This window comes from Panthera onca, chromosome E1 (genome assembly GCF_046562875.1).
Source record: "Panthera onca isolate mPanOnc1 chromosome E1, mPanOnc1 haplotype 2, whole genome shotgun sequence".
NCBI classification, from domain to species: domain Eukaryota; kingdom Metazoa; phylum Chordata; class Mammalia; order Carnivora; family Felidae; genus Panthera; species Panthera onca.
In genome coordinates this window covers 52,576,775-52,598,302 of record NC_138352.1, presented here as the reverse complement: position 1 = coordinate 52,598,302, position 21,528 = coordinate 52,576,775, and the positions used below count along the sequence as shown (strand labels likewise).

The window sequence follows — 21,528 nt, the reverse complement described above, 5'->3', positions numbered from 1 at the left end:
ATCTTTTCCGGGTCTTGGCACTGGTTTCTCAGATAATTTGAACTCAGAATGCACAGGGCGTAAATTCCCCTGAATGTCATACCAGCCTTCGCTCAAAGAAGCTAATTGGTTCAGGCCTAAATCTGTTTCCTTGCGCAAATAATGAAAAAGTAAGACTAGACCTCATCATATAAACACCAGTGTTTAAGAGCTAGCCAACATGCTCTAAGAGGGTAAGGGGATCGACTTGCCGCACAGCAAGGAAAGGGACTCCAGCACTGCTGGTCACTGTCCGTGCATCCCTAAGTTGTTCCCTTTATGTCGTATGCTTAATTGGCTATTCAGTACATAGTTATTGAATGTTTGCTATGTAGCGGATACTGTTTTAGGTTCTGGGGATGTAGCTATGAACATGTCAGAGTTCCTACCCTCACGGAGCTTATAGTCTAACTGGGAAGGTCAAAACAGGTAGGTGTACAATAGGTCAACTAGAGACCATTCTCTGAAGGAAGATAAGGTAGTGCTGAGAGGGCAAGTAAGGTGTTGTGCATATGTACGGCCATGCACACCCACACACACACCAGTGCAAAGGGTATGGGACGGGAGAATGCTTAGGCTGTTGGAGGCACACTTAGGGGCCACTATGCCTAGGGCGGAGCAGCCACAGTGGACAGGAGGAGGTGAGGTCAGAGTCGGGCCTGACCGTGTGTTATCTTTGCTCAGTACTTAACCCCCTTAATGGAATAGATGAGCGGATAAATACAAATCTGTTGCATCAGAGAAAGTTCACTTTGAATTTTGGTGTTCATCTGCTGGCAAAGTTTGAAAAGTGTGAACCTGAGCTTCCAAAATTATTTTTGATAAGGCGGCACCCGGCTGGCTCGGTCAGTAGACCATGTGGTTCTTGATCTCGGTCGTGAGTTCAAGCCCCACATTGGGCAGAGATTACTTAATAAAAAAAAAAAAATCCGTTGCCAAAATTACTTTTGATCCTGTTCCACTCTTTATGTTTGGGAAAATAATGTCGTTAATTTGTGTGTGTGTGTGTGTGTGTGTGTGTGTGTGTGTGTGTGTGTGTATAATTTTGGTATAAAAGTATTATGTGCTTGTACAAACTTACAAGCCCTGAAATGAATAAGTAAAAGTTCTCCTTCACTCATATCCTCAGATATAAAACTATTCTTGGTAGTTTTTTATGAATGCTTCTAGTAAGTTTGTGTGTTTGTATGTACATACACATGTATATGTACATATATTTCCTTTTTGTTATTCACAAAAGGGAAAATACAGTGGTTGGTTTGGCATCTTGGGTATTTTACTTACTTAGGGTTCCATCTATTTATTTATTTATTTATTTATTTATTTTTATTTTTAAAAAAAAAATTTTTTTTTTTCAACTTTTTTTTATTTATTTTTGGGACAGAGAGAGACAGAGCATGAACGGGGGAGGGGCAGAGAGAGAGGGAGACACAGAATCGGAAACAGGCTCCAGGCTCCGAGCCATCAGCCCAGAGCCTGACGCGGGGCTCGAACTCAAGGACCGGACCACGAGATCGTGACCTGGCTGAAGTCAGACGCTTAACCGACTGCGCCACCCAGGCGCCCCGGGTTCCATCTATTTAAAAGAATACAGAGCATTCCATTATATTGAAAGCTTATAAATTAAAATAAAATTTTTTTTTTATGTTTATTTATTTTTGAGAGAGAGAGAGAGAGACAGAACATGAGTGGGAAGGGGCAGAGAGAGAGGGAGACACAGAATCGGAAGCAGGCTCCGGGCTCTGAGTTGTCAGCCCAGAGCCTGACGCGGGGCTCGAACCCATAAGCCGCGAGATCATGACCTTGAGCCGAAGTCGGACGCTTAACCGACTGAGCCACCCAGGCACCCCTAAAGCTTATAAATTTTTTAAATTGTACAGTGTAAGTTGACATTTAGATTTCTCATTTTTAGCTACTTTGAATATTACTATAGTGGATAGTCTTGTACGTATGTAGTTTGATGTCTTGCTAGAAAACCTGTGGAATAAATTTGTAACAATAGAATTGCTAGATCAATAGATTAGCTATCCTATTTATAAAACTTTTAATATAGACTCATTTGATTGGTTTTAGTTTATTTATTATAAACTAAGACATTTGAATAATTTACTCAGAAGATATAGATGAATAATATCTTAGAAATATCTACAGAAATATTTTTTGGAAATAATCTACAGAAAGAAGACTTTCTAAAACATGGATGCTTTACATTTTGTACACGGTGTTTGATCACTGAGGTTAGTTTTTTGTGTGCAAGATAAATTGAACAGATCTCTAAAATCACATTTTTAATAACACAATCCTGGGGAAATGGCAGTCCGCATAACATGTATTAATTCCTGTCTCTCCCAATACGTGAACTATTGTTCTTTAAAGCTTACTTTATAAATCATATATGATTTTTAAAATCCTATTGTCTCTATTACCTGAAGGTTTTATAAGCTTTTTGGTTAAAGAGACGTATAAAAAGGAAGTAATGTTCAGTTCCCTGTGTGTTTCCCAAAACCACATGAAAAATTAAAAAGTGAAGAGATACCCCTTTAAAGTGAGCTTTTTGTATTGTTAACTCCTCACGTTATCCCCTCATAAGAAGGAGCTTTGTGCTAACTTGTGCCTGTTTATTTGTGTTACAGTGGTATATTAGTTTCAGGTGTATGATATAGTGACCCAGCAATTCTATACATTACCCAGTACTCATGAAGCTAAGTGTACTCTTGAACCCGTTTATCTGTTTCACCCCTTTTTCCACGTGCCTTCCGTCTTTGGCGTCACCACTTTGTTCTCTGTATTTAAGAGCCTGGTGTTTGTTTGTTTGTCTCTTTTTTTTCTTCGTTTGTTACTCTGAAACAATTCCACTTATGAGTAAAATCATATGGTATTGGTCTTTCTCTGACTCACTTATTTCACTTAGCATTATGCCGTCCATATTGTATAAAATTTTTTTTTGAGTTTTTTTGTCTTGAGAGAGAGAAAGCACAAGTGAGGGAGGGGCAGAGAGAGAGGGAGAGAGAGAATCCCAAGCAGGTTCCGTGCTGTCAGCGTGGAGCCGATGTGGGGCTTGAACCCACGAGCCGCGAGATCATGACCCAAGCTGAAGTCAGACACTCAACCTACTGAGCCACCCAGGTGCCCCTATACCATCCATATTGTAAATGGCAAGATCTCATTCTTTTTTATGGCTGAGTAATATCCCATTATTAAAAATACCATCTATTAAAAAGTCTGATTACAGAAGCCTAAATCTTTAAGCAAAATCAGCCCCCTTCCAAAAAAATGAATATATTTAACCTGATTCAAAATTGTCAACATATGTTTATTTGCAGAATAGAAGAGTCCATTTTCTTTTTCATTTTCCACAAGTTTCTTTTGATTATTGAAAGGAGTTCAATTCGGATTGGGTAGCATTGCATAATAGAAAGGAAGGAGCACCTGTTATACATATAACTTGATAATTTAGCAACGGAAAGTTAAGTTTCACCAAAAGAAAATGTTTCTGTTTGTAATTTTGTTCCTTTTTATAAATATATGGCTTTATGATTTTTTAGAATTTGAGAAATACATTATCAGAACAGAAGGAACTGGGGTGCCTGGATGGTTCAGTCAGTTAAGCGTCCAGCTCTTGACTTTGGCTCAGGTCATGATCTCACAGTACCTGGGTTCGAGCCCCGCATCCGGCTCTGCGCTGTTAGCACAGATTCTGTCTCCCTCTCTGTCTCTGCCCCTCCCCTGCTTGCTCTCTATCTCTCTCTCAAAATAAGTAAAAATAAACTTTAAAAAAAAAAAAAAAACAGAAGGAGCTACAGTTTATATTAAACATACACAAGTATGTTCAAAGATTGCCAGATCCCTCCTGGGGCAAAAAAGAATTCATCAGTGGGTGCAAGTTATGGCCCTGGCAGCACTTACTTTTGGTGGATTCAATCTGTGATCAGATACATATTGGATAGAAATGATACAGCCAAATTACACAGTTGTCCTATAGAAAACTTATCACTTTGGGGCGCCTGGGTGACTCGGTTGAGCGTCCGACTTCAGCTCGGGTCATGGTCTCATGGCCTGTGCGTTCGAGCCCCACGTCGGGCTCTGTGCTTGACAGCTCAGAGCCCAGAGCCTGCTTCCGACTCTGTGTCTCCCTCTCTCTCTGCCCCTCGCCTGCCTGCTCTCTGTCTCTCCCTCAAAAATAATAAACATTAAACAAATTTTTTTCACACACAAAAAAACCCACGTCACTTTATGAGCTTAAATCTTCTGTCTCGAGATTAAGTTTTTTCCTCTTTTAACAGGACATCTTACAGGAAAACATGAGAGACATTTCTCCATCTCAGGATGCCCGCTCTATCATAACCTGTCCGCTGATGAGTGCAAGGTAATTGTATTCATTATTTGACTCTATACTTAATCTAGTGAGTGCTTTTCTGTTGCCAGGCACTTGGCTAAACACTGGGGATACAATGTGAACAAAATAGGCAAGGTCCCTTTTCTTATCTTCCAGTGGAGGAAACAATAAAAATACAGCTGGGTTTTTTAAAAAAAGATTTAAACAGATAAATAAAAGAATTACAGTATGTAATGACTGCTTCGAAAGAAATTAATAGGGAGATCTGGAACATTTGGAATATCATCCTGTGTGCATTGATATTTTCCATCGAAAATTGACTTCGACGAGGCAGGGACCTTTTCCACGAGGAATTAATTTGCCTAAATATGTGATCTCAGTATTTATGCATTAAGTTCTCTTCTCGTGAATCTGTGAAGACATTTTGCTCTTTAAATTTTTGCATGATTATTTTCCTTTGGCTCTCTTTCCGCAGAATACGTTTCCTTTTTGTTACTCTCAGTCACACCCACTCTTGGCCAATTTTTGTCTTAAATTCTTGAAAGATACAGTCCTACGTAACTTTTGGGATTTGGGGGTGATGGATTTAGGAGAGCCTAAGATCCTATTTTGTGGGCTCCTGTATAGGCTGCTGTTACCAAGGATGAAACTAATAATGGGGAAGCAGGAGTTGCAAACACGCTTAATTAAATGCATTGCGTGGGTAGTGTTGGGACAGGTTATCAAAGCTCATGACATCAAAGCATTAACTGTTCCTGTGGTTGTTATTTTCTGACAACGCCAAGGTCACAGATTTATTCCCGTCTGAGCCAGTTTCATCCTAAGAAAAGTTAGAATCCCTAACTAACACTAGTTCTTTCCGATTCAGGAATTTGTCCTCATTTTCTTAACGAGACCACACGATGGGAAGTTTCTTTGCATGTTTAGTCTTTCGGCAAAGTAGTAGACTTTGAAAGCTTACACGGATTTCAAGGTTGAAGACACTGTCATTTTTCTTTATTCCAAATCTCTTGTGTAAGCAGGCTCCATTTCTTCTGCTCTGTGTAAGAGTGAGTGGTTGGTCTGCCCATTATCTTCCCGTTAGTCTGAGACCAGATCCCAACAGGAGCAGCTCTGCCGGTATCTGCAGCAGAAGCCGACAAGGCTTTGGGTCTTTCGTTCTCTGAAAATAACCGTGATCTCTTTTTTGGGAGTTGTCCTCTACCTCTTGACTTTAAATATCGTGATCCGATACTAAGCGTGGTCTCGCGTTGACGTCTTCCTCGGGTACAACTTTCAAAAATTGTTGGCTTGTAGCAATGTGAACGAGTTACCTTAAGCAATTTATTTTCAAAAAAGAAAAAGAAAAATGCCAGTTTGGGGAAGAAAGTTACGAAGAAAAGGAAAGCATTTCCTGAATTTTTCCTCTGTCGTGTTTTCTTCTTTGCAAGAGAAATCAGGCTCAGCATAATCCATCTTGACTACTGGAACTTGGACGATCCAGGGGATTTCGGAAAGATATAGGTTTTTATTATATTTGGAATGCCAAGTGGAAGAATTATAGACTAACTCCTCACCTAAATTGAAAGCTCTGTCATTTTTAAAGTACTTGCCTATATGTGGTCACTCTGAGTGTCCCAGTGGACAATTGCAATCAGCGTTAGGACCAAATTTATTCAGTTCCAGATTGCTGTGCCAAACACCGTGACAGATATCTGTGGGTCCTGTGAATGCAGTAAAAGACTGCGTTCGAGGAGCTAACGTTCTCGCAGGGGGAGGCAAAACACATACAAACTAATAAGTGAAGAAGAATTTCAAGCAGTGATAAATGCTGCGAGGAACCAAAAACTACAAACACAGAGAGTGGCTGTTTGGGGGTGACGGGGATACGGCACTGCTTCCGCTTGGGTTGTTCAGGAAGACCTCCTGGAGGAGTTGGCATCTGACCTGAGACGTGGCTGATGGGCAAGGAGACGGTTGTGTCTGCATCTAGGAGGAGAGACGTTAAGTGGAAGGACGAGCAAACACAGAGGCTGAGAGGTGGGGGTAAACGCCTGGGTTTGAGGGACCAAGAGTAGGCCAGCGTGGCTGGAACATGATTGGGAACGCGGAAGCCGGATCCAGATCGTGAAGGACCTGTTAAGGCCTTGGCGTTGGAAGCGCGTCTTTACTGTGATGGCGGCGGGACGCATTTGGAGGGCTTTAGCAGAGGTGTAATAGAATTTTCACGAGCACTTTCTAAAAGTCACGGCTGGTTCGTGGTGTGGAGAACGGACTGGAGGGGGCAGGCGCTGACCCGGGTAGACTAGTTGGCAGACCGCTCTGGGCTCAGACAGGAGCTAGTGGCCTGGACTGGCGTTGTACCAGTGGAGATAGTAAGAGCTGATTGGACTCGGGATACGTTTTGGAGGGGAGCAGCCTGATAGACTTGCTGATGGATTTTGTGATGCGAGGTGTGAGACAAAGAGAAGCAACGAGGGCGACCTTCTCGTTTCTGACGTGGTGAGTGGCTTAGAAAGCGTTGCCGTCGATAGACGGAATGTTTGGGAGGAGCCGATCTGTGGGAAGATGTCAGTCATTGTGTTTTGACCTGCCGAGTCCTAGCGTGAAGTTGAACAGGCGGTGGGATACGAGCCCTCTCCTTCCGGGAGATGGTCCTGAAACGGTTGGGAGAGCTGATGTGATCCGTCTTAGGATCACCCGACTCCAGAGGTCAGTTTCCCTGTAGACTTGACCCCGGGTGTCCGCCCTTTCCCTCGCACTTCTTTGCCCTGTGTTTGCACTTCCTCACGGTTTCTTGTTTCTTACCCACTGTACGGTGGGAAGGGTCCAGGCTCAGAGTCCTCAGACTGAATTAAGATCTTAGCCTTACCACCGGTCAGCGGTCTTGGTTTCACTTCTCTGACTCTAGTTCGTGGTTGAGGCGACAGACTGTGACGCCTGCCTCGCCTGTTCTTGGAGAGATTGTGCTAATAAACGCGAAGACCCTTTGAAGGTGAAAGTGCAACGTAAATTCAAGGGATGACCATTGTATTCTTATGCTTTCAGTAAACTTAGTCTTAGAAGCAGGTGGATTTATTGACGTTGTTGATGGTTGCAGGTGAGAGCACAGAGCCGGGATAAGCAGATAGAAGAAAGGATGCTGTCCCACAGGCAAGATGACAACAACAGGCATGCAACCAGGCACCAGGTATGGGCCTTGTTAAACTCTGGCCGCTCACAGTCTGAGAGCCAAGTCTGGGATCTCCTCTGCCCCGTTAACGGTCTTTAGGTCTATCTGTGCCTCTCGTTCCCTGTGGTATTTCTAAATAACTGGTCTTCAGTCATAAACTCAGAAGCGTTTTTGTTTTGTTTTGTTTTTCCAAAGAGTAAAATTTCGTGAAGCAAACACCTCTGCCTCATAAATGAAGGACCCGTGCTATTTATGATAATGATAGTAATAGTGATAAAAGATAATCCTCATTCTTTGAAAGATACACTTGCTGCTCTGTTTCCTCACTTTGCATCTACTTTTTAGCCCTTTGTTACTTTCAAACCCCTTCGCTTTGCTGGCATGTTTCCGAGGTCACCGGTGACTTTTCCTTAGCATTTGACACTTGTTGGTCATGTCATTTCTCTTCCATTTCTCTCTTCCCTTGGATTCTTAGATGCTGCTTTGCCCTAATTTGTCTACCTCTTTGAACGTTCGTGCTTGTTGATTACGCTTAAATTCCTAGTTCTTCCACGAATGCCTTTGGTCTTGGGTCTTGCTGTTTTTCTGCCTAACTCTGTGCCTATACCAAGAAGAAATTCTGCTTATCCTTCAAGGCCTTCAGCACCTCTCAGCCGTGGTAGGAATTCTTCCCAGATCTCCTATCAAGAATGAATTTCTTCCTCATCTGTTCCATTGTAATGTTCTCAGAAGGCCGGTTTAGCCTTTATCACAGTTCATCATACGGATGTCTGTTTTTGTGGTTAGATTGTAGGTGGATAGCAGAGGAAGGCATGGTGAGGAGGGAGAAGTTTGGGTTTGGAGACAGACAGATCTGGATTTGAATACTGTGATTCTGTGACTCTACCTGTGTGGTCTTGGGCCGGTCAGCTAACCTCCCTAAACTTTCTGTCCTTGTAACACACCTGGCATTTTTTTGTTAATAAAAACGAGTGAAGAAGAATACCTACCTGGTAGGGTCGTCAGCTAACAAAATACCTATCCCCAGTGCTTGGCAGGTAATACGCACTCTGTAAGTGGTAGCTCTCCTTTTTTTCATTGTCTGTCTTGGGTTCTAATCTTTCTCAGTGTAAAAATTGTATTCCTTGTCGTATCAGTACTTGGAAAACAGTAAATGTTCGATAAATGCTTACTGAATTGAAATCATCTTTATTTTATTCGTGTTGCTCTGGTGGAGACGTCCCTCCTTAATATGTGTTCTTTTGGGCTTAATATTTAAAATAAACATGAACTGCCTGTAACCACGGTGGTCTGGGAACCCAATTTGGAATTTGAAAATTGCCGTCATAGGCATAGGGTGGTCTTCACACGTCTGGCGTTTTTTTCTTCCCTGCCATGTTTTGTTTTGTTTCGTTTCATTTTGTTCTACATTTTGAAACGTACTGACATAATGAGTTTTCTGGCTAGCTTCTCAGTTTTCTCTTTCCTTTCAGGCACCAACAGAGAGGCAGCTGCGGTATAAGGAAAAGGTGGCCGAACTCAGGAAGAAAAGGAATTCTGGGCTGAGCAAAGAGCAGAAAGAGAAATACATGGTGAGAAAACGTTGACCATTGGCATGAACTCTTGTAATTGCATGTGATTGCTTTTGGGTTTCTAAACTCTGCTTTTCAGATTTGCTGTAAACGGTTAAATTTAGCCCCTTGAACAAATACCGAGATATTGGAGATGTCTGTATAAGGAAAAGTATTCCAACTGAGTGAGAGTCTGTGTATTTTTAATGGGAAAGCAAAATTCCTACATGATAAAGAGTATTAATTGGGGGATGTATTCTATATAATAAGATTTCTTTGGTAGTATTTTAATTTTTTTCTAGTTTTAAAAGTAATGCACATTTGTAATAGGGAATACAGACCAATTAAGAAAAGTACAGGGAAATAGGGACGCCTGGTTGGCTCAGTCAGAAAAGCATCGGACTCTTGATCTTGGGGTTGTGAGTTTGAGCCCCACATTGGGTGTAGTGGTTACTTAAAAGTAACCACAGTTAGCGTCTGGGGGGAGAGCCTCCTGACCTTTTCTGACCTTTTACATAATGCCTTATTTATGTCATTTGGATATTACTGTAAGTACAGCTTTGAATTTCTGTGTTTTCACTTAAATGGTTTGAACTAATTTCCTCAAGTTCATGAAAAATTCTTCAAAACACTTTTGCATAAAATGTAAATAAAGACTTCTTTTAAATGTGATATGTGAATATATGTAATTGATAAAGATTTATAAACGTGTTCATAAATGCTTACTATTGAAAATACCAAAGGGCACCTGGGTGGCTCAGTTGGTGAAGCATCCGACTTTGCCTCAGGTCATGATCTCGCAGTTCATGGGTTCGAGCCCGCCTGAGGCTCTGAGCTACCCGCCTGAAGCCTGCTTCAGATCTTGTGTCTCCCTCTCTCTCTCTGCCCCTCCCCCACTCGCACTCTGTCTCTCAAAAATGAATAAACGTTAAAGAAAAGAAAGAAAGAAAATACCAAAAATACAGAGAATAAAAATCACCCTCTGAGATGTAACCCCCTGGGTGTTTCGGTGTGTGATCTCTGGGTCTTTTTCTGATGTTTATTTTTTCATGGAATTGGAATTTTGGCTTCTTGAGTCATCAGACTAGATGGGTTGTGAGTGCTTAGACAGTCAGCGTGGCTTCACTAAGGCCAAAACGTGCCAAACTACGTATTTACTTTATTTGGTGGTCCTCCCTGCCCTGAGAATGAGAATCTTACGAATAAATGGCAACAGCCAGTAGGAGATGGATGGTGGGCTAATTTGTAGCTAAACACCTACACCAGACTGTTGGGTTTGTAGAGGGAGGGCTCTAGTATGAGGCTGACTGCTGCTTCCCGGGCTTTTATTCACATGTTGGGTAGATGGGGCATAAATAATACGGTGATAGCATTTATCGAGTGCTTGTGTGTTAGGTGTTATGGTTATGTTGTTCCCATCATTTCTAGGACAGCCCTCTATGACGGATGGCGTCTCACCTATTTCGTAGATAAGAATGGAGAGGTTTAGAGAGGTAATTTGCCCAGAAATCATATGAGTATAAGGAGTGTCCAAAGGAAAAGCTCCTGAAGTTTATCTTACAAACATTTACTTTGCAATAATTTGAGCTAGGTGATGGGGACCCAACCTTCCTGTTAAAAATGCTGGGTAGGGTATTTTTTTTAACTTAAAAAAAGATGTGTATGAAACTAGAAGAAATACTTTTAATACTGAGAACCTAAATCGTAGATAACAGAGTCCAAATTCAAAATATACTGGTCAGATGGGCCCAGAAGAACCTGAAGAAATTGTAATAGCTTCAAGATATTGGTGAATGGTTTTTTCACATGCTAATATGCGTGTGAACTCTATAATGGTCTCCCTAGGATGAGCCATCCACTCCACTTAACAACCATTATCTCCTATTCTCTGGGTGGGAGGTGGAGTCTAGGATCAAGTGGGAAGGGCTAGAATCGGAGGTTTAAAAGGGAAGTTTCCCCCGTGCCCTTCCTTTCCTGCGCAAGGATACTTTTCTCTACTATCATGGTGAGATTTGATACTAATTAAGAACTGGGTTATTTTTATGCTTCGGATTTTCTATGAATATTGCCTCTTTCTTCTTGCTTAATATTTAGTAAAATGTTTTTTAAAGAGGCCATCCTCTTTTGCCTGTGCACTCGGGCTGGAGATCTGAGTCGGGAGCTTTGGGCCTTTGGCAGACCGCAGTGGGTGCAGCGACTCGGGACAGAATTTACCAAGGACTCCTTAGCGCAGCTAACCCTTCCCCTTTGCAGCTTTCCCTTTCAGTCTAAACTCTCAGACTCTGAGTGTCAGAGATTTGGTTTTTTTGTTTTTTGTTTTGTCTAGGAATGTGTAGTGCCTTTGGGTTTGTTATATTTTTATTTATTTGTACTGTCATGCACATTTTCAGATGAAGAAATGGAGGCATAGAATTCTGATCCTCGAGGTGCTCATTTAGAGATAGAAGAATGAAGCTCCTTTTTGAAGGTGTAGGAGCATTTTCTTTCTAGATTCATTAGGGTGGATAGTGGTGGTTTTTGGCATTAACCTGATAGTGCGTCTTACGCTCAATTCCTGGTGCCGAGTATAATGCCTGGCATATAGTAGGCACTAAGTAAATAGCTTATAGTTGTGCTTGGCCCTCTGGTTGGCATCAGTTGAAATAGATGAAGTTCTTAGAAGCAGAGAGAATCACGCTCTGGCTATTTTCCTAGGAACACAGACAGACCTATGGGAATACTCGGGAACCTCTCTTGGAAAACCTGACTAGCGAATATGACTTGGATCTTTTCCGAAGAGCGCAAGCCCGGGCTTCAGAGGATTTGGTGAGTATGAAAACCTTCAAGCTCTGGACCACTTGGGAAGGGCATGTGGGACTGCCAAGAAGAATGATCAGCCATCAGTTGGCCAGGAATTAAACAAACGTACTTTGCCGCTTGAATCTCTTTCCCCTTCCCCCAGCTATCCAGCTTCGAGGTGATCCACCCCATTCATGGTTAAAATTAATTACCCCTCCTCCCTTCTCTTTCCTTTGCCTGATGGGTTTTCTCTCTCCCTTTCACCTCCCGGAAGGACCAGTTCCGGGTGTGGAGGTATTGAGGCTGGTAAAGACAATAGGTGCCCCTGGGTCTCAGTTGGGTAATTTGCAATTCTGAGAGCCTCTGGACTGGTTGATGAGTCTCTCCGTTCTCTTAACCCCCTGCAGGAACTTGGCTTAGGTTTAGCAGTTTCTTCAGCCCTTCCAGGCTAGCTCTAAAAGAATAGTGAAGAGGAATAAGGGAAAAGACTGTAGGTGGATATTTTAGAAAATTCAGCGTTGACCTAGCCAAGTTTCATACATGAAGCTGGTTTTGTGTTCTGCTTTTTATTTACAGTTAGTTTTACACGTAGTTTTGATACCCTAGGCAGAATTTTCAACAGCGTTGCTTTTAAAAACTGTGGTACCTCTGATTTAACAGATTAAATGTGTTGAGGGAAACTTAGCTTAAAACCTGAACATCCCGTTAAACCTTTTTTTTTTTTAATTTTATCAAACACTTAATTTACAAATCCTCCTATAGACTTACTGGAAACTTAGAGGAGGCAGGGTTTGATGGCTGCCCTGGGCTGGGCTGGGTTGGGCTGCTGTGCTATGGCTGGCTTTCTCTGTTCTGCTCCGGAACAGAACATTCCCCAGGTTAGTCTGTTTCACCGCTCTCCACCTGGTTATGCTGACAAATTCTAGCGACTGAGTAGAGATAGATCCCCAAAAGTATTTTCTACTTTATCTGGAGTTTAGATTACAGAATTAAAGCACCCATCCATGTTTCAGGAATGTTTTTTTTCTCAGGGACCGAGGTTGAGAGGATGGCCCTCTATCCCAGTAGATTTCTGTCCCAACGATCCATGAGCTTTAGAAGCAGATCTCAAAGCACATTCTAGATATTCTCTTCTGTTTCATTTTAGAAGTGTCCAGTAAGGGTGGGGCATTTGCATTCTTGGTAGATTGCTTTAAAATTTGGTTTGGTGCAGGCTGGTTAAAAACAAAATTTTACCAAGGACTTGTTCTGAGGTTCAAGAGACAAGGCCTGGAGCATGGTAGGGGGGAGCAGAGAGAAGCCGCTTGCTGTCTGTTGAGACCTGTGCCAGGCAGTGTGTAGGCAGGAGTTTTCTAGAAGCCTTCCTGATTATCCATGCCCAGGTAGGTAGCCCTCCATAGTGCAGATTTCTCGTGAGTTAGAAGCCAGTTCTATTTTTCTCATAGCCTAGGGTGGTAGTATGCATAGTAAGCTAACTACGGGTTTTTTAATAACACAGATGATCAATTCTAATCTTCTGACTTTGGATTTCTTCTCCACACTAGGAGAAGTTACGGCTGCAAGGCCAAATCACAGAGGGGAGCAACATGATTAAAACAATTGCTTTTGGTCGTTATGAGCTCGATACTTGGTACCATTCTCCCTATCCTGAAGAGTATGCACGATTGGGACGTCTCTACATGTGCGAATTCTGTTTAAAATACATGAAGAGCCAAACGATACTCCGCCGGCACATGGTAAGTTGTCCGGGTCTGGGGTTCCGCAATCATGATGGTGATGAGCTTTGGAGCTCCAGATATTGCTGTCTGTCTGGATGGCCTTTATCCATGCATCTCTCCGTGGTCCATAGCAATGAGATGAAGGCATAGGAAATTGAAAGCCACATCTCAGGGTTGGGGGATTCAGCCTGTGGCAAGGTGTGCTGTGTGGCACCTGAAACAACTGATGTCCCTTAACCACATCCTGTCATACACATTGCCTGCTCCTTTCTGTTTCTCCTTGGGATATAAATGACCTGCCTGCAGTTTTTATGTGTCCCAAGCTAGATGAAAACAAATAGACTTCATTAGATTAGACTTCATTAGACAGAGCAAGGACAACGTTGACTCACCTTTGTATATCCCTAGCAACCAGTGTGGGCAGTAAATGCCCAGTGACTGTTGAATGAGTGCTTATTTAAAGGAGGCAAGTTATGAAATTTACAAAATGGGTCCTTTGGTGCCTTCTCAAGATTAGTGCTTTCTGGTTCCTGAACATTGTCCTTCTGATTTAAATAGGAATAAAGACATGACACTCACTTTATTGGTTACTAGATATTTTGTAGCTTGAGCCATTTTTCTTTCCCTAGTTGTGGGGTGAAAAGTCTTGTCTGAAACATGGGAATTTCTGGGAGCAGAGATGGGGAAAGACTGGAGCGTTTCCGGCAGGGAACCTTCCTTTCCCTGTTTCTGCAGTCACAGCATATTTGGCTCTAAAACCTTTCAGGGTGTCTTTTCTTCTGTTCCCTCCCCCCTTATTTTCCAGGATTTCCATATGGCCAGCGTCTACAACCCAGGGTTTCTGTCTTTCCACTCTTCTCCCTAGTTGGGTTGGGGGATAACTGCATTTTTGTGTTCCCGTCGCTGAACACATGGTCTGTAGTGTTGTGGCCCAGAACCGCCCCTGTGAATTAAGCCATTCAGACCCCTGCACGCTTGACTTCGGGTAGAGAGGGACTGCTGGAGAGATGGGCAGGACTGGTGGAGACACCAGTGTGGGGAGAGGGTGGGGAGCGGTACCATAAGGCCTGGTCTCCAACCGTTGTAGACCATGAGGGGAAGCTAAAATACCGTGCTGCTGCGTGAAAGTAAGGCTGGTATTTTTATGGATGTGAACTTCTCACCATTTAAGTCTTTCCTCTTCCTTTTTGTTTCTGGTTATTTAGTGGCATTAACCAATGAAGTAGTCAAAAAGGGCAGGAAATAGTAGTAGAAGGGTAAAAAAAGGGTTTGGATAAATCTGAAGGCCAGGTAAACATTATGTGTATTTGAGGACCTCCTGCATTAAGTGAGGTGCAAGAATCGAATTTCCGGAAATGAAAACCTGTTTTCGTCCACACCTCCTCTGATTCCCATTGCTTTAGGAGTAATCACTGATGTGGGCCTTCTTTGGCCTTTTGGCCAAGAGTTTGGCTTCTGTTTCTAAACAAGTGAGTGTCACACTAATTAGGTTATTGGAAAGAGCCAGCATGAATAAGGAGGTGGATAAAGGAACAGACTGGGTGGAGCTTTCTTGAAGTAATTCCAGTTAATACTTGGATTTACATGTGACCAATTGGGCCATGATTCTTGAGTTGAACAAAAGTCACAATAAAACTTGGTAGAAAATGTTCCACGTACATGCGCTTCTTAAATGATATTTTAAAATGTATTCAGGGGCGCCTGGGTGGCTCAGTCGGTTAAGCGTCCGACTTCAGCTCAGGTCACGATCTCACGGTCTGTGAGTCCGTGAGTTTGAGCCCCGCGTCGGGCTCTGGGCTGATGGCTCAGAGCCTGGAGCCTGCTTCCGATTCTGTGTCTCCCTCTCTCTCTGCCCCTCCCCCGTTCATGCTCTGTCTCTCTCTGTCTCAAAAATGAAAAAAAAAAAAATGTATTCACATAAAACTTTTCAAAAGAATTCATCCATGTACAGCAATGGCTGACAGCCTGCATTAAATCGGTTAAGAGGGCACCTGAGTGGCTTAGTCCATTAAGCGACTGACTTCAGCCCAGGTCATGATCTCAAGGTTTGTGAGTTCGAGCCCTGTGTCTGTGCTTACAGCTCAGAGCCTGGAATCTGCTTCAGATTCCGTTTCCCTCTCTCTCTGCCCCTCCCCTGCTTGTGCTGTCTCTGTCTTAAACCTTAAAAAAAAAAATTAGATCTGTTAGCCATTGAAGGTGAGGAAAGGGGGGGGGGGGTACATTGTGCCCCCTTGTGGCCGGGTGCCCATTTACCCCTGCAGTTTCTTGTTGCTTGACTTTTTTTTTCCTTTTTTTTTTTTTTTTTAAGCCACAGAAAGGACTTGCTCCTCCTATTCCTTATATACCAAAGGGAACACTTTGGTGGGGGTAGTTTTTATTACAGGCCTATTTTCTGATCTGAAAACCAAGACTAATGGCTAGGTGGTAGCAAAGTGTACTGGTAAAGGTGAACGTCAAGTATTCTTGCCCTTACTTAGCAACTCTAAGCTGCTGGAAATAAGCTGCTTAAGAATTTCCTGTTGGCACAAGGCGTTTTATAATAAGGGTATTTTTTATTTATCTGTCTTTTACGCAGTAGATGATTTTAATCTCCTGGGTTGAAGCAGGGCCAGAATACCATCTAGAAATCTTGTTCTAAACTGCTATAAAAATACCATAAAAACATTACTATGGTTTTAGAAGACTTTAATTGTTTTACTGAAACAAACTCTCTCTTGCTGTACCTTCTCAAGTGTGTCAGCTGTCTTGTCATCTCCGCTAACTAAAGTTTGACCTGTGATTCATTTTCCCTCTTGAGCGGTAGTCTTGTTGGGGAAAGCTTGTTTCCCTGATATGAATTCCATTCTCCTGCAGGCTAAATGTGTGTGGAAACACCCACCCGGCGACGAGATCTATCGCAAAGGCTCCGTCTCTGTGTTTGAAGTAGATGGCAAGAAGAACAAGGTAAACAGTGGCAGGAGGGGTGGCTGCGTCGGCGGTGGTGGTGGTGGTGCATATTCACAGGCTTCAGAAGGCGTGTGTTTGGTCTCCATCTCGCCCTGTAAAGAAGATAAAGTTCAACTATTGACCAGAGTACACTTGCCGTTTCATCAGCAATAATGATCTTTAATTTTAGGCCTTTATCTGATAAGTGTAGGAGTCGCTGGCCCACACATGAATTCTGTTTCTCGGTTTCCAGATCTACTGCCAAAACCTGTGCCTGTTGGCCAAGCTTTTTCTGGACCACAAGACATTATATTACGATGTGGAACCCTTCCTGTTTTATGTTATGACTGAAGCGGACAACACCGGCTGTCACCTGATTGGATATTTTTCCAAGGTCAGCAGGATCTGGAGATTAAGAAGCTAATGGCCACAGCAGGGGTGATTGATGTTGGCATATGGGGACCCAAATCACTGACAAGGAAGAGGCAGTACCCTGGACAGTGATGACCGCCCTTCCCTTGCAGGGGCGGGGGCTCGGGGCTCGGAAATCCATGTATCAAAGGCTGTTTAATGAAAATGTGCAATTCTTTATTGAAAGCTTCTGGTTTATTCATTTCTGGACTTGTGGGCTGGAGCTGCCTATTAATTATTGGCCAAGGCCCTGCCTGCTAACCCTTAAAACCCACATTTTGTAGTCAAGCCAACCCTCCTGGCTCTGCCCTCTGTTATTAGCCTAAAACCAGGAATATATTCCTTTTGCCTGGCTTTCTAGCTGGGCTCTTTTCAGTGATAACCCCACTGTGCCTTTGAAGACCGAAGGCCAGATTTTGCTTAGGACTTTTTAATATAAACTTTATTGAAGTGTAATCCACATACCATACGAGTCACTCATTCAGAGTGCATACTTAAGTGGTTTTTACTAGAGTTGTGCGGCAACGACACAGGCCCCACTGTTTTCGTTACCCTGGCGAGAAACCCCTAAGCAACATTCCACATTTCCACCCAACCCCTCCCAGCCCTCTATCTCTAGAAGTGTGCCTCTTGTGAACATTTGACATAAGCGGAATCCTCCAGAATGTGGTTTGCTTGTTGACCAACCCCTTCCAAACTGGGGGCTTACTCTTTGGGGTCTCCCTCCTTTCCAGTGGGCAACCCCCTTTTAAAAAAATAGCATTTACAGAGGGTTGCCCGACACCAACTCAGCAGTCGAAACCTCAGACCTCCTTGCCTTGCGCTGTGACTATAAAGAACTCTGAGTCCGCCCCCTGAAAATGAGACTGATCCCAAGAGCTAGGGAAACCCTGGGATTAATGGCTTTGGCCATACCTAGTAGGTGTGGACGTTAACAGCTGTGAGCCGCTCCCCGGGACTGGTTAGCCAGATATTTTGCCGGTGCCTAATTCTGAATCTGTGGGACTGCGGACCCCTCTGGTTCCAAACCCTCGTGACCTGCTTCCATCTGTTTGCTCTTGATTTCAGGAAAAGAATTCATTCCTCAACTACAATGTGTCCTGTATCCTTACCATGCCTCAGTACATGAGACAGGGCTATGGCAAGATGCTCATTGATTTCAGTAAGTGACACTGCTAAGGCCCACGCTCCACAAGGGGCAGGGGCTATGGGAACATTGTCATCTTTCTGTCCTGTGGTCCCTGTAGTTCCGGGCAGGCGTGTAGCAAGTGAATGAATATGTGGAGAAAAATCTGAGCAATTCCGGCCAGCCTGGTATGCAAGGAACCTTCGTTGGACCAACCTGGAGTTGGTACCTGAGAGTAGGAGAAAGAGAGGATAGTGAAGTAAGCTTTTGAGGATTATCCCCGTTTGAGGCTTAGGAACAGCACATACGTGCATAAGGCTTCAAATCTGCTCCCGGATTAGGGATTTCGGTTTTGTAAGGCCTTGTCTAGAGGCAGTCCCTATATATATACCTGGTGGAGGCTTCGGGCCGCATCAATAGTGTATTCTGTATTTAGGAATTTATTTTTAAACCCCAAGTCAATACTCTCGGCACTTTGCCGTCACTTGTAGACACGCACACAGCAGCAAAAAGTCACTGCATTTTCTCAGCTCCAAACAAGCAGGTGCCTTGTTTCAGCATTCATGGTGTAAACAGATGTTTGTTTCACGATCCGTCAGTGCTACATTTTTCATAATTTTGTGCTTTTTGTTGCTGGTTGTATTTGTTGTAAATTTAACACTTATTTTTGAGAGAGAGAGAGAGACAGCATAAATGGAGGAGGGGCAGAGAGGGAGACAGAATCTGAAGCCGGCTCCAGGCTCTGAGCTGTCCACACAGAGCCCGACGCGGGGCTCGAACCCGCAAACCGCGAGATCATGACCTGAGCTGAAGTTGGACGCTCAACCGACTGAGCCACCCAGGTGCCCCTGTTGGTGATTTTAAATTGCCCCTGAGTGTAGTGCTGAAATGCCATCCAGAAAGGCTGTGGGGTGCCTCGCAGAGAAAATACCTGAGTTAGGCAGGCTTCATTCAGGTGTAGGTTGTGGTGCTATTGGCCGGAAGCTGGATGCTAAGGAGTCAACAATGTATGTTAAATAAGTTGTGAAACAGACACAGTTACAATAAGGTTACATAATGGCGGGTTGATGAAAATATGACCGAAGGCTCATAGAAACCGAACCCGGTATTTCCCCTAGGAGCGGTGGTGCGGTATTTGCCGTGACTTCAGAGAACATTTAACTTCTTGTAAATGATAATCAACTGTATTCTATGCAGGGTTCACTGGCCTATGACATGTTTTGGTCAAAATTAGAATTCTTAGAGTTAGCTTTCCAGCTTTTCCATGTTTAAACCACCTGGGAAGAGATGAAATCAGGAAGTGGAACAGTCCCACTACCGGGGTGGGGGTGTGTGTGTGCCTGTAACTCTGAAGAGGTGACACCTATCTTATAAACTTGTCTTCATGGAAAATTTCAAACATCCGTAAAAGTAGAATCATTGCCTAAAACCGTCTGTAATGAATGATTAGCATTTTCTGGCCAGTCTTGTTTTACCTCTGTTTCTACCCTCAATTACTTGGTTGTCTCTAAAAGAAAAGATCTATTTCAGGTTAAAACCTACACAAAACCAAACCTCCCCAAATCCTTTAATAACCTAAGTTAGAGTATTCAGATTTCCTTAATTTTATGATTTTGTTCCTTTAAAAAGCACACGTAATTATTTTTACTTCATTCCAAAGAGAATTGACATATTGGCATTGATAGATGTGGCTTGTAAATCACTTGCAGTCTGAAAGTTCCCACTCCATCTGTTTCTTGTTTTTCTTTGCTATTTATTTGTCGAAAGCAGGTTAGTTTCCCACTAAGGTTTCTCAGAGTGGAGTTTGTGGACTGCATCCCCATAACGAGATGTAGGTACTGAGATAATAATCTATTTGAAAAATTTTTAAATCTCCAAAAACACACAAAGTGACGTAATGAAATGGCTTCCCGTCTCTGTGCCCACTCCCCTGTTCCCAACACACACCTACAGGTAACCATTGTTCTAAAGTTTCTACGTGTGAAACCTTCTCGAGTTTTCTTCCTGTCTCCTACAAGTAAATATTAACATAACGTTCTTTCTTTTGGTTTATCCCGAGGTAGCATACCATACAGCAGCCACACTGTATTTTGTTGAATGTCTGAATCCTAACGTACCGCACAGCAGACGGTTCTCGTTAGGCCTGCCACGTTGGCACAATGTCGTTTGCCGTTCGGATGAAATAACAGTGTGTGTGTTCCATTCCCTGGCAGGTTATTTGCTTTCCAAAGTGGAAGAAAAAGTTGGCTCCCCGGAACGCCCGCTCTCCGACCTGGGACTCATAAGCTATCGCAGTTACTGGAAAGAAGTGCTTCTCCGTTACCTGCATAATTTCCAAGGCAAAGAGATTTCTATCAAAGGTTGGTGTTTTGACTCTTGAAGATGGTTGGTACCCAAGATGTTAATGCCACTGGATAGTCCAGCTTTTCCACTGGCCCCGCTGTGCGTGTAACCTGCAAAGAGAATGCCTCATTCTGTGTCTCATCTGAATATGAGAATAGAAGGCCCACTGAATACGGGGCACTGCAGAGACTCTCCCTAAAGGTGCCTTCGGGTTCCAGAGCGTTTGGCCCCTTGGGAATGGTTATCGATTTGGTTGCACAAACCTGGGGTTGGTAACAAAAGTCCAGAAAGAAGAAAAACGTTTATTTTCCATCAGGTCTTTTGGCACACACAGGAGCTGGTAAGACATCCCTGTATATTTACGCCAGGGTGGAAGAATTTAATCAGGTCTGTCTTTGACCTTGATTTCCATAGGGGCCGGAGTGATTTCCTGCTGTACTATTCCTCTTTTGTAGTTATTAGAACCGGTCAAATGAATGTTTTGTAAACTTTTTCTGAACAGGTTGGGTTGAGTATCAAAGATTCCAACCATTTGGATTTCCTCTAAGGGGGGGGGTGGCGGTAGCGAGGCTCAGTTGGGGGTTTGAGGGTTTGCACTTTGGCCAGGTTCTCAATAGTGCTTCTATTTCAGAAATTAGCCAGGAGACAGCTGTGAATCCTGTGGACATTGTCAGCACTCTGCAAGCCCTTCAGATGCTCAAGTACTGGAAAGGAAAACATCTAGTTTTAAAGAGACAGGTAAGGTTTTTGTCAGCTGCTGGCTCATGGCTAAATGTCTCTTAAGGCTTAACAGCGAAGTGGGGGCTTAACACCCAAAAGGCAGCCCTCTCTTTTTTTCCTTTTTTTTAATGTTTAGTGTTTTGGAGAGAGAGAGAGAGACAGTGAGTGGAGGAGGGTCAGAGAGAGGGAGACACAGAATCCAAAACAGGCTCTGAGCTGTCAGCACAGAGCCTGACTCGGGGCTCAAACTCACGAACCATGAGATCACAACCTGAGCCGAAGTCGGACGCTTAACCGACTGAGCCACCCAGGTGCCCCCCGCCTTCTCTTCTTAAAGGAAGAGTTTGCTTAGATACACCTTTCACTGGGTCTCTCTCTCTCTCTCTTTTTTTTTTTCATAGGCAGCAATGTCTGTTAGGCTTGTCTCCCTCCTATCTTCCCCTCTCAGAAAC

General features: G+C 43.3%; 1 protein-coding gene across 2 annotated transcripts in view; it reads left to right on the top strand.

Annotated features, from left to right (window-relative positions):
• The window catches only part of KAT7 (lysine acetyltransferase 7), a 31,754-nt gene that overhangs the window by 8,015 nt on the left and 2,211 nt on the right, over positions 1–21,528 (top strand). The window contains exons 5-14 of one of the 2 annotated variants that reach the window (XM_060646337.3): positions 4,302–4,384; positions 7,434–7,523; positions 8,978–9,076; positions 11,750–11,860; positions 13,378–13,569; positions 16,405–16,494; positions 16,730–16,870; positions 17,956–18,049; positions 20,227–20,373; positions 20,988–21,094. In XM_060646337.3, coding sequence (XP_060502320.1) covers positions 4,302–4,384; positions 7,434–7,523; positions 8,978–9,076; positions 11,750–11,860; positions 13,378–13,569; positions 16,405–16,494; positions 16,730–16,870; positions 17,956–18,049; positions 20,227–20,373; positions 20,988–21,094 — 1,154 coding nt within the window. The remainder of the gene's footprint in view (positions 1–4,301; positions 4,385–7,433; positions 7,524–8,977; positions 9,077–11,749; positions 11,861–13,377; positions 13,570–16,404; positions 16,495–16,729; positions 16,871–17,955; positions 18,050–20,226; positions 20,374–20,987; positions 21,095–21,528) is intronic. The other variant, XM_060646338.3, reaches the window with a different exon arrangement.